Below are 11,764 nucleotides of genomic sequence, written 5' to 3' on the forward strand. Positions count from 1 at the left end.
CTGCTTTATAATTTATTTTTCATGTCTATTCCAAAACTCACCCATAGACATTTACCCCACATAAAAATATCCATGTTTTTTCTTTCTTATATTATATAAGATAAAATTTAAAATTTATGGTATTTTATATATTAAAATTCCAAAATAATTATGTATTCACTTGAATATAATTTTACATATAAATATTAAAATATTGTGGTATTTAATATATTATTTATTTGACATTCAAAATTAATAAGGATACAAATGTAAAAGTACATATTTTCAGCTTTTAAAGTTGAAAAAAATAAACTACTTAATACTTATTTTTCGAGATTCAGACGAAAAAACAAACATATTATTCAGATTCAGATATTCAGATCTATTCAGAATTCAGATTAATTCAGGTCTATTCAGATTTTAGACAAAAAAACAAACGCCACCTAAGTCTTTCTTGCATGATTTCTCGAAAAAAAAAAGCTTAAAAAACGCTTAAAGGAAAAAAAAAATTTGCTTAATTGGTGTGAAGAACTAGGGGTGTACGGTGTAGGGCTTATGCTCGAGATCTTCCAATTTTCCCAAATCACCACAAAAATCAAAATCTTGTTTACATGACAGCACAAAGGAAATTTATAATAAAAGCAAAGATTCATAACTTTAACATGAAATCTAGGAAAGAAGGATGCAGCACTTCATACAGCATGCAACGAGCATTCTTATGCCAATTTAGTATTCTACATAACATAACATGCATGGATTCGTCGTTGGTGAGACAGGACAGTGATAATGTATTAAAATTTAAAACCCACAAAGCAATTTAAAAAAAAAGATTATTTTTTTCGTAAAGTTTGATTTGAATATTTTCAGGTACATAAATTGAATCATTGTTATTCATGGTAAAAAAAAAAGATTATATTTAAATTGAATTGATTACGATGTCAGCATAATCTTACTTTAAATTTCTGAATCGTGAAGTCCGTCTCTGCTTTCTTTCAATTATTACTATTTTTAGTTTTTTTGTTGGTGGCAGAATTCTTATCCAAATAATAAAAATAATATTCTCTAAATTTTGATGGTACTTGACACCGTTTCTCATAAAGTTTACAATAATTAGTCCATTATATCGAACAATCATCCAGTGTTATCAACTTATCATAACTCAAACATGGCTACCTCCTCCAAATGGGTGGTATAAGGTGAATGTGGATGCTGCCATCAGACCCTCAAATCAGACAGCAGGCCTCGGAGTGGTTATCAGAGACTCGAGAGCAAAGATTGTAGCAGCAGCTGTTCAGAATACCATTTACAAAGGGGATGTGGAATGCATGGAAGCAGAGGCAATCAATTTTGGCATCCAGGTAGCTCAAAGTACAAATTTTCTGCCAATGATTATAGAGTCAGATTCAAAAGGGGTGGTTGATCTTGCTTGTAACAGAAAAGGAAGCATAACGGAAATCTTCTGGAAGATAGCCACAATTCAAGATAGCTTAAAGAGGCTAGGTAGGGTGCAAATCCAGCATGTTCCAAGATCTTTCAATCGTATTGCTCATGGGCTAGCAAAGAAAGCTTTAGAGTATGTAAGTTCTGCTGTTTGGCTGGGAAATTACCCAGATGAGATTTTGTTGTTACTCACTATTGATTCTTAATGAAAGCTTTACTTTCTCTTTCAAAAAAAAAAAAACTTATCATAACTTATAAGCACTGTATTTATTACAATAGTTTCAAAATGAATACATGATTTTGACCGAATTGCTGCTTAAATCACATTAATTAATCAGGCAATCCTCCAATTTCACATCCTCTTGGTGAAGTGAAAGCTTTCTGATTCAAAAAAAGTGGGAAAAAAAATAGAAATAATTGATAACACAGACACTGGGCCACTTGCTGGAAAATTGCAAGTGAATAAGGAAAGACTGTACAAAATAAAGGAAAGTTAAAATAATATGAATTGAAATAGGGAAAGGAAACGGCATCTTTCACTTTACAAAAAGAATATGGCAATTTTTTTTTTTCATATTAGACGATACAACAAGTGGAGAGGAGAGTGGGATCTTAAAGTTTTTTCGATTTGTTTTTTAATCCCCTCCCTCCTTTTATACTTTTATGGGTACATGCCCCATCTATTGATCTTTCCTCGAATCTCGATTAGAAAGATTAATGCAAATAAAATTCGTAAAAGGGCAATAAAGAAATAGGAAAGTTAACACAATGAAAAAAGGTGGGGCGAAAGAAAAAGGGACTCAAATTAAAGCTGGCTGTGCCTGTTGCTTCAATATTAATTATCATTATTTTTCTATTTACCTGCAAAAGAAAACATACTGATCAGTGAATCGATTCTTTGCGTTTCTTCTGGTAACCATAACGCTAAAAGTTTCAGAGAAAGTAAAAGAGACGTTACCGTGTTCCCCAAACACTTTTCTTATGAAAGTAAGAAAGATTATAATTAAAGCTACTCCTGCTAATAATCCAACGATAATTGCAAATGTCTTCTCTCCCTCATTGCTAGATTTATCTGCCATGAACAATGAGTCCAATTTAAAATGTGACTTGGAACAACGAATATTATTTAACACACTTACATTTATGTAAAACACTATTTAATAATCCAAAATTTAATTCCATGAATATTCATTAGAGGGCTTTGGTCCCCTAAAATTTAGCCCTTTCGGTTAAATTTTAGCCTACTGTTATGTAAATTTTGTGTTTGGTCCCTCAAATTTATAGTTTTTATGTTCTATGCTCTACAAATTCATAGTTTTTCTCATTACAGCTCCCATTGAACCAAAATCCTGATTCCCCAACTGCTTTATTTTTGTGAAATTTAACTTGATTAAAATTGAACCAATTCGAGTCCAAATTTGTTCATAATCATTGCTGAATTAATCACATTTTGGGACCAAAAGAAAGGGGAAGAAAAAAAGATATGCTGAATCAAACAAAGTGAGCCAAGTCATCAAGTGATTTTGGTGATGAGACCTTGACGTGCGGATAGAATGGACTTACCATTATGATCCTTGTAAGAATTTGGAGCTTTACCCGTAGAGTACCTCACGTAACACTTGCCTAAAAACATATCGCCATAATCAGCAGTTCCACAATCACTTTTCAGCCGTCCGATCGCCTGGACCAAGCAATCCTGACACTCTCCCGCGCTCAGATCCCCCACGCACTGAGCCAGGCCCTGAACATCCCGTGCCCCACCAACTCTGTAGGGACCGCTAGCCGTCATGAGCCCTTGCAACACAGCATCTCTACGGCCCATAGCGTCAGGCTCGTACCCAACGGACGGCCCACATTTCTTAAACACCACGGTCTTATCCTCGACGCCCAGGAACGTTGCGTTGTCATATTTTACGTAACAGCCCTGGAGCTGAAGCGCCCCCCCGCAGTCCTGGTAGCAGAGGCCGCCGACCTGGGTGACGGCACGTGCCACGCACGTGGCGCAGTCGGGCATGGACAGGTCACCACGGCATTGGTAGAGCCCGTAGACGACGTCTTGCGGGCTTGAGCCCATGATGGTGAAGTTGTTGTAGGACGAGTACGTGGCTGAGTTGACTAGGGATGTTAAGAGCGAGTTGAGGTTTGACTCGTAGGCTGAGCTTGGTGTGTATTTTTGTTGGGCGCAGCCACCGAAAACAAAAGAATCTGTTGAAGAAGAAGAAGAAGAAAATGAAGGAATTGATAGGAACACAATTATGAATGAGAAGAGTAAGAGAAGAGAAGTTGTTGAAGTTGTTTTTGTTTTTGCTGCGGCCATGTTTTGAGAAATGGGTTCTGGAATATGAATAGAATTTTGTTCCAAGATTAAGGTGAGGGATTATAAAAGAAGCAGCTATAGGCTCCGTTTTTTCAGCGCAAGTATTTTAATGTTGCAATGAAATTGGTCATTGAACCATGAAACCAATTGCAATTTAGTTCATAATTTCGCTAGAAAAAAGGTGTCATGGCACAAAAAGATAGGGAAAAAGAAATATAGGTTAGTGGAAAAAGTGTGGGGACAGTCTTGTGGTAAGTTAAGAATTGACAATTTACGTTGTTAAATTAGTATGAAAAATTATGTATCAAATTATGTCGGTGAAATTTTATCTAAAGTGAAAGTACCTCTGACAGTAACAAAATTATTATTCATTTGCATGCAAAGTGTTCTTCATTCCCACATATGATATCAAACATGAATACTTTATCTCCGTATCTTTTTGGATTAATCAGTCAATTATTTAGAAGCTATTCTTTTAATTTAGGAGTCTTGTTAAGTTAAGTCGATGCAATTTACAGTTTTTGTAACATGACAGTGGATCCCACTACCATGTCATAAATTTTTGCATGTTTTACCATGACTGTAAGTTACATTAAATGTAACTTAGCCAAATCCTTTAATTTAATTTATTACTTGCACATTCCTAGAGTAGACTTAGTGTAAAGCTGATAAATTGAAATTTTAGATTGAATTAGTGGTTAATTACACAAGACTTTATAAAGTATATGCAATGAAAAAAATCACAACTTCTTGGAGTGGTGTAGACAAAGAAAACAACTGTACCAATCGCACTGAGCCGGGCATAGTTGGTCGTTATGGCACGCTTCTAATTTTGGCATACAAGTTAGAGATACATACCTCTTCTTTTGGGGCTCGTGATGCTGGGTATAAAAGAAAGAGCATAGAGCAGTATCTAATTAGGCTGTCATGGGAGTTTTGATTTCTTTAGGAGGAAACAGACCAAATGAATTTGAGTGGAAGAGGAGAAACTGATACAACTTAAAATTAGAATTTATCCATGACGCACGTACAAAATTTTTAATGCGTCGAGTTAGCACGTGCGTACACTACTACACTGGCGTAAATAATTCTTTCTTTGCCTCTCTGCAACAAGACATGCAATGAAATCATGTGGTCTCTCATCTCATCTGGGTGTTTCTAACAGTACAAAACACAGAAAGAGATGGAAGGAAGAGATTATCATGTCACATTAATTCAGTGATGTCGTTTGAGATTAATGGCAGCTTTGTCTTCTTCAATTCGCACCGTCCCAAAAACTGACATTTTGTTTGTGTGGTGCCTACGAGCGATCACCACATTCATATCCTCCGTCGTTCCTCTCATTTTGATCCCAATTTTAATTATGACATTAATAATGCCCTGATCAGCTGTAGGTTCCGTTTTAACCTAAACGATCTCTTCAGCTAGCTGGTGGTACCCAACCCAATCCATTGTCTCACTCTCAAGTCTCATCATGTGTTTTACATCCATTGCGTACTTTGATGCCCGTGTATAGACATGCAGTCTCCCTGATGCGTTAATTTCCTAGTGTGAATGGGCCTCTTAAATGGGCCTTCGCATTTTGCCAAACTCGAGCTAAATCGATTAAGGCCTAAGAGGGCAAGCCCAATAGGCAGCGTCCATTTATGACTCGGTGAATTAATTGGAGCTCATATTCACATCAAAGAAACTAAAAAACAGAATGCATTTTCGATTCACAATCCAAAACAATTTTTAAAGTTTTTAAACTAATTTGTATACAATTTAAACACAATCCTTGCAAACAATTTTATTATAATTTTTATATTTTTTGTTTCACTTCAAATCAGATCTTGCGTTACGGCTTATCTTAATACTTGTTTCAATTTCTTGAACAATCCATAGAAGATAATTTTAAATAAAATTACCGCCCCCCTGACGACACGGCAAATAGAATTATTTAATGTTGCTTGGATGGTTGGATAGTTGACGTCATGACAGGGGGGGGGGGGGGGGTCTTAAATTGCTTTCATCTAGTAATATTATTAAATGAACGAACAATAAAATAACCAAGAAAATTGCTTTCATAAATTCATTTGGTTACGTTAAAAGTCCAAACACAAACACAACCAAAAATCCAACATGTCACCGACCGACCATTTTGAATTCTGGAAGCAATTTTGAAATTAAAATACAAAATATCCACCAGCCACGCATGCCGTGATCTTGGTTAAAGGCGGATTTTTATATCACACCACGTAAGACTCCAAATTCTCTATGGGGTTGGGGGAAGATGAACTTAATAACTTGTTACCAAAATGGACTTTATTACTTCTCGATGGCCCGTCCAGTGGAAAAGGTCGTTGAGCCCAAAGGCCATTCCATTGTTGGACGACCATTTCAAAATTCCAGTGCAAAATGACAGATTAAAATATTACGCTAAAGTCTAAAATCTCAACGACGGTTCATTTCACCTCAAACGGATATCAACTTCGTACCGACTTCTCGTGACACACATGATTACCCTTTGACCAAGCCTCCATTAGACATTGCAATTCTTGCAAAGCTTGTAATGCGAAAGTAAAAGTTGCTGCGGTGTTTGACAAACGCCCTACCCTGCGGTTTTAATTTGAAAAATTCAGATAATAGTCCCCACTCTTAATGAAAACCGTACAGAATGGGTTTGCTGGTTGGGTTGGGTCATTCGGCTTTTGTCTTTCGCATGTCCAATCGCTACCTGCCTCAGAAAAATCCCAAAGAAATCTTCTTTCGTTTGAAATTAGAAATGCGAAAGCAAAACGATTCATGTTCTAGAATCAATCTATACTTACTTGGACTGGATGGATTATTTCTCAAATCAATCAATATTTGTTCTTTATGATACAACTTTCTACAGTCCTCTTATAGAATCCGTTCGCGTATTAGTGTTCATTGACCTTTTTAAGCATGGCATATTACTCAACATTAGAATATGAACTCACATTTCCTTTAATCAGATTTCATGTTAATTATCAGTAAGGTAAATGTTAATACAGACTTTTGTATGGCCACTTTCGTTTTTGACGTTTTTCGTCTATTAATTAACATTTGAAAATTCATTGAATTCGTTAAGACAATATTTATATAAATGTCGTCTCTTATATTTGTTCCTCTTTTCTTAGAGTTAAGTAGACAGGATTCCATTACCTAAGTACTGTTAAATCATACACATAACCAAAATCAACTTGCCCATTTACCAAAAACATTGCATTCGAATTTCGTTAATTATGCCACGAAGAAATTTTCTAAAAGAAAATGAAAATCACGTTCGTAATTAATACGGCAACGAACAACTTGCAGGACTACTTGGTCAGCTCATTTGTGCGAACTGGTACTGCTGCTGCGGAAGTCCAATTCCAATACGTGTTAGGCAGTTTGACAATTTTAATTGTCAAAAGAATTATATTCTCTGTGTAATCTTCACCACCGGCGTTATGACTTTTTGGTGTTTAGGTTCGAGCAATTTCAATCACCTATTTGGAAAGCTAAAAGTATGGTTCATAATTATTAGGGTTTACACTCTTGGAGATTGTTGTTTGACTTTTCCTAATAAATCTCGTCTGAGGAAGGAGCTTCATTCTGCTGATATTATAAGAATATATATATTTAATGACGTTTTTTGTTTTGCACCATTTTTATTACTTCCAAACGTAGGAATAAATGACTTGTGCTCTTTGATAATTTTCATTTCTCACTGAAGTCTCTAATAACTTTTTTTTAAAAAAAAAAAATCATTTATTACATCTCTTACGTTGTAATTTTCTTGTATTGAGGATCTTTAGTCACTCTCAATATCTTCCAAGCAAAACTATGAACCAAGTATTAAGATAAGAAAATTTAGATGGGGGAACCTTAGGTGCAACTGTGGCACCGCGCCACAGTTGCACCGTAGCCTGATCCAATTTAAATGGAAAAAAAATCAGTCGTACAACATTATAATTTTTCCTTTTTTTTAAAAAAAAAAAAACCCTCATCTACTAAGAAGCTGTCTATTTCTTGTTAAAGTTTTATCATAAACCTAGTGAACCCAACCTCTATCTATAAAATAGTTCTATATGTATGTGTGTGTTTAATATTTATTTTCTTATACATATCGAACTCTTACGTTTAAATACGTTAAATCCTTAAAGGAAACTATTTATTTCTTAATTAGGAGCCTAAGATGATTAGTCTTGACAATTAGGATTCGGACACTTGCTCTCCTACAAAGTTCAAGGCCTATTAATAGGCTGCAACAAATTAAAATTTACAAAAATAAAAAAACTAAAAAATTATGTTATTTTTGTTATAATTTAGAGCATGTAATGAATAATTAAACTTCCCAAATAATAGAATTAAATATTCTTAAAAGCGCCTACACTCTAAGCTTCCTGATTTTAAGCATTTACGAAGAGAAGAGAGTGGTGGGAAGAGAGAGAGAGAGAAGAAAAACAAACAAAATAATAATTGTGGAATAAGTGAACCAGAAAATTGGATATCTGGTCGACTGGACGGGAGAACAAATAAAATAAAAGCAAATTAAGCCGAAGAAGATGGCATGATGGCACCTCCGAAACGACGTAAGACGTGCGTGCGCGCGTGGTGCTGAATGAAGCCCACTGCATTTTCTGACTCTGCACTGCACCCGCAGTTACTAATAATTTTTTTTTTTTTAAAGGAGTTAAAAACAGGGTTATTACTACTAAGATATTTTGTGGGGGTGATTCACCCTACAGTCGTCTACATATCATTAAGTGGTTTTTTCTTCTTTTTTTTTTTTTTTAAAAAATGATTCTTTGATTATCTAAAAGCATGTAAATTATTTGATATAATATCCTCAAATTACTAGAGTTGGATCCAAAAAAATAGACCTTTTCTCTTTTAAATCAAATATTGATAGTTTCCCCAAGAGAAAATGGATTAAATATTGATGAGGACATTATGATTTATCCATTCGCCATGGGTCAATGGTCAAACGTGAAGATAGCCTCAAGTGTATGCTTGGATCCATAGCCACAAACCAATGAACCAGAACCAATTTAATGGTTTTGAAATGAAAATAAAAATAAAAAATAAAAGAGAAATGCTAAAGGTTGAGAACGCTGAGAGAACACTGAGAGAAACGGCAGGTTGTGCTGCTGTTTCGTGTTCTCTCAGCTCCCCCCCAACAAGACTAAGAAAACGAACCCCCACGTGAAAAAATACTTCAGCTCAAGTCACTTTTGCCAAAAGCTACCGTTTGGCCCCACACTCAAGTCACTTTTGTCAAGTGAATTATGCCCCCTACGTGAAAGTTTGAGTTCTCTCCTTACTCATGACTAAGCAAAGCTAAGTTTGAGTTTTCTCCTTACTCCTTCACTCGTTCACTTCTCCTTCGTTTCTCGTTCACTTATTTGCTCATCACAAACCATCACAAACCAAGATAACTTGCTCCCATTAATTTCAAATATTAAACTGCTTTGTTGAGTTCTACAACCTGAAAGTACAATTCTTTCAACATTCTAACAATATCCTAGTTCACAATAGATATCAGAAACAAATGTTGACATATTTAATGCCAATCTTTATTCCATGAGAACTTAAAAAATCCAAAAGAGATGCATCTACCCTACATATCTATTTACACAACAAGTGTCCCTTCAATTCCAACAGAATATACATGCCTCAATCTTAAGATTTCATATGGCACTGATATTAAAAATTTCATCAACTGATAGAAGCCACCATACAATGGCAAAATATATATGTTTATTATCAAAGAACAAAAGGCATCATTTGGGCAAATTAAAGAGACAACTATTCTCAGCCATTCTTCTCAATATGGGATAGACTTCTTGTATCGTCATATCCACTCTCAGCACCATAGGCTGATTGTTCCTTATGCAATCGGCGCCCTTTACAATCACCCACTTGAGGGACTTTTGCTCGACACTTTGGGTGGAGCCCTCTCTTTTCTTGTCTCGGGAATTACTGCACGAACCACCGTGATATTTTTCAGCTTTGCTGTGGTTAAAACTGTTGATGATCACTCTGGGCTTTGGTTGCCTGGCAATATCTTCCACTTGTTCTTCCAGAACAACACCGCTTATCACGATGTCCACCATCAACTTCAGGGCTTGAAGTACAACTATTCTCAGCCATTCTTTTCATTATGGGATAGACTTCTTGGAACTCACATGCCTTACCATCTAGTCAGCTACCTGAAGGAGGTTTTGAGGCTCGGCTAAAGAAAGACTAGATGCTATTAAGACAATTTGACTGTATCATAAATTAATTATTAAAATAATTATCAATAATACAATTACCAAAATAATTGTGGGAGTTGGAGTTCATGTGGGAGTGCTGGAGAAGGAGTTGAAAATATAAAGGAAAAGGATTTGAGAGGGAGTGAAGGAGTGCTGGAACGGATCTGTTGAAAGCGAAGAAGGAAGTGGAAGAAAGAAAATGATTTGAAAGTCACATGAGGGGCATATATATGTTACTCACGTGGGGGGGGGGGGGGGGGGGGGGAGAGAACGAAACGGCAACACAAGCTGCCGTTTCTCTCAGCGTTCTCTCAGAGTTCCCGATGTTTAGCAGCACTCAAAATAAAATTGTATAGTAGATAAAGATGCTGACACTTTTGTGTACAGGCAACCTCACAGGATAGCTAAAAATATGCCCGCACACAGACAAAGCTCATGCAGCTTAGTAGCTTACCTTATTTTTCTGTAAGCCTTTTCAGTTTTTATCCTAAATAAAAAATAAAAAAAAATTAAAATTTGCGCACCCTCCTTCCTTTGCTAACTATTAAATATTAGCTTTTAGGTTATACAAATTGAACTTGACATTTAAAAACTGAAGACGTTATGAGTGTACATGTTATTTGTACTTTCATCCAATAAAGTTTACTCATTGCATATTGATATTAAAATTAATCAATATCAATTGCAAGTATAAGAATAACAATAAAAAGAGTTTTGCTAAGTTCCAATCAATATAGCTTACAACTTATGCAAAAATATGCAAAAATTTATAGCATGACAGTGGGGCTTACAAAATGTTACAAGGGATGTAAGTTCCATTGAATGTAACTTAGGAAGACCCTAATAAAAATACACATATGTTATTATTTTATTGGATATTATAATTATTGGCCCTCAATTTTTTTTACATGAAGAATAAATATAAAATATTATTAAATTTTAAATTTTAATGATTTTTATTGACTTTCTTCTTATCTGATGGTGTTCAACTATGGGTTATAGTATTTCTAAGGTATTGTAATTGGATTGTACAAGATAACTATGCCAAACGCACCCCTAATATGCACGTATACTCAATTATTTTATTGTTAAAAATGCATTTTTAATTTAGCATAGTGTAAATGTATGTACTTTTTAAAATACACACATTAATTTTCTATTTTAAAATTTTTTATTATAAAAGTTGTCCGTATTTTGAAAAAAAAAATACAAACCTCTACAAGTCATAATTTTTAGTTAAAAACGTTGTATCGTTAGTGATAAGAAAATCGTACGGCAATTGTGAACACAGATTTAATATGAATGGCGATGAAATGGATATTGTGGGGGATGCAACTATCCGAATCGGTATTAGTTTGGTTAAGCATATTTTCATCACCAATATCCATCCCTTTTCCCTATCTTTTATATCTCTTTTTTTTTAGCATCTGCATATGTTTAAAAAAAAAAGATACTTTAATTATTTAGTTCTAGATGAATTTGTAACACTTTATTTTCAAATATTTTAAAAAATCATTTTTAAGTTTAGATAAATATTAATTATAATTTGATGATTGTTAGGTTTAATTTTAATTACTATACTACTATATATTTGGATCGAAAATAAAAGTCTCCACTTTAGCACTTCTTTGTATATTTTTCACTCCTTCCAACTTATCATGATTTGAATATTGTTCTATTATAAGTTATTTCCAATTAGGACAATGTTTTAGATAGTTAATAAATATATAGTCTATTAAACAATTAAAATCTCCAAGTAAATGTTTATGATAATATCACGTCAGAT

General features: G+C 34.5%; 3 protein-coding genes across 3 annotated transcripts; 2 read left to right on the top strand and 1 right to left on the bottom strand.

Annotated features, from left to right (window-relative positions):
• Positions 1-731: 731 nt before the first annotated feature.
• Positions 732-1,625, top strand: LOC107177549 (uncharacterized). The gene is made up of 2 exons (XM_015531477.1): positions 732-767; positions 1,119-1,625. Exons 1-2 carry the CDS (start codon positions 732-734, stop codon positions 1,623-1,625), a joined length of 543 nt encoding a protein of 180 aa, XP_015386963.1.
• A 277-nt stretch (positions 1,626-1,902) lies between these two features.
• On the bottom strand, positions 1,903-4,093 carry LOC102625180 (plasmodesmata-located protein 7). Its single transcript, XM_006482053.4, has 3 exons — positions 2,983-4,093; positions 2,378-2,491; positions 1,903-2,280 (listed from the first exon to the last, which is right to left on the bottom strand). The coding sequence occupies exons 1-3, from the start codon at positions 3,734-3,736 to the stop codon at positions 2,273-2,275; spliced, it is 876 nt and encodes a 291-aa protein (XP_006482116.1). The 5' UTR covers positions 3,737-4,093; the 3' UTR covers positions 1,903-2,272.
• Positions 4,094-9,477: 5,384 nt separating this feature from the next.
• LOC107177550 (very-long-chain aldehyde decarbonylase GL1-9-like) lies at positions 9,478-9,960 on the top strand. The gene has a single exon (XM_015531478.1). The coding sequence runs from the start codon at positions 9,478-9,480 to the stop codon at positions 9,958-9,960; it is 483 nt and encodes a 160-aa protein (XP_015386964.1).
• Positions 9,961-11,764: the final 1,804 nt, after the last annotated feature.

The sequence above is a fragment of the Citrus sinensis genome, chromosome 6 (assembly GCF_022201045.2).
Source record: "Citrus sinensis cultivar Valencia sweet orange chromosome 6, DVS_A1.0, whole genome shotgun sequence".
NCBI classification, from domain to species: Eukaryota; Viridiplantae; Streptophyta; class Magnoliopsida; order Sapindales; family Rutaceae; genus Citrus; species Citrus sinensis.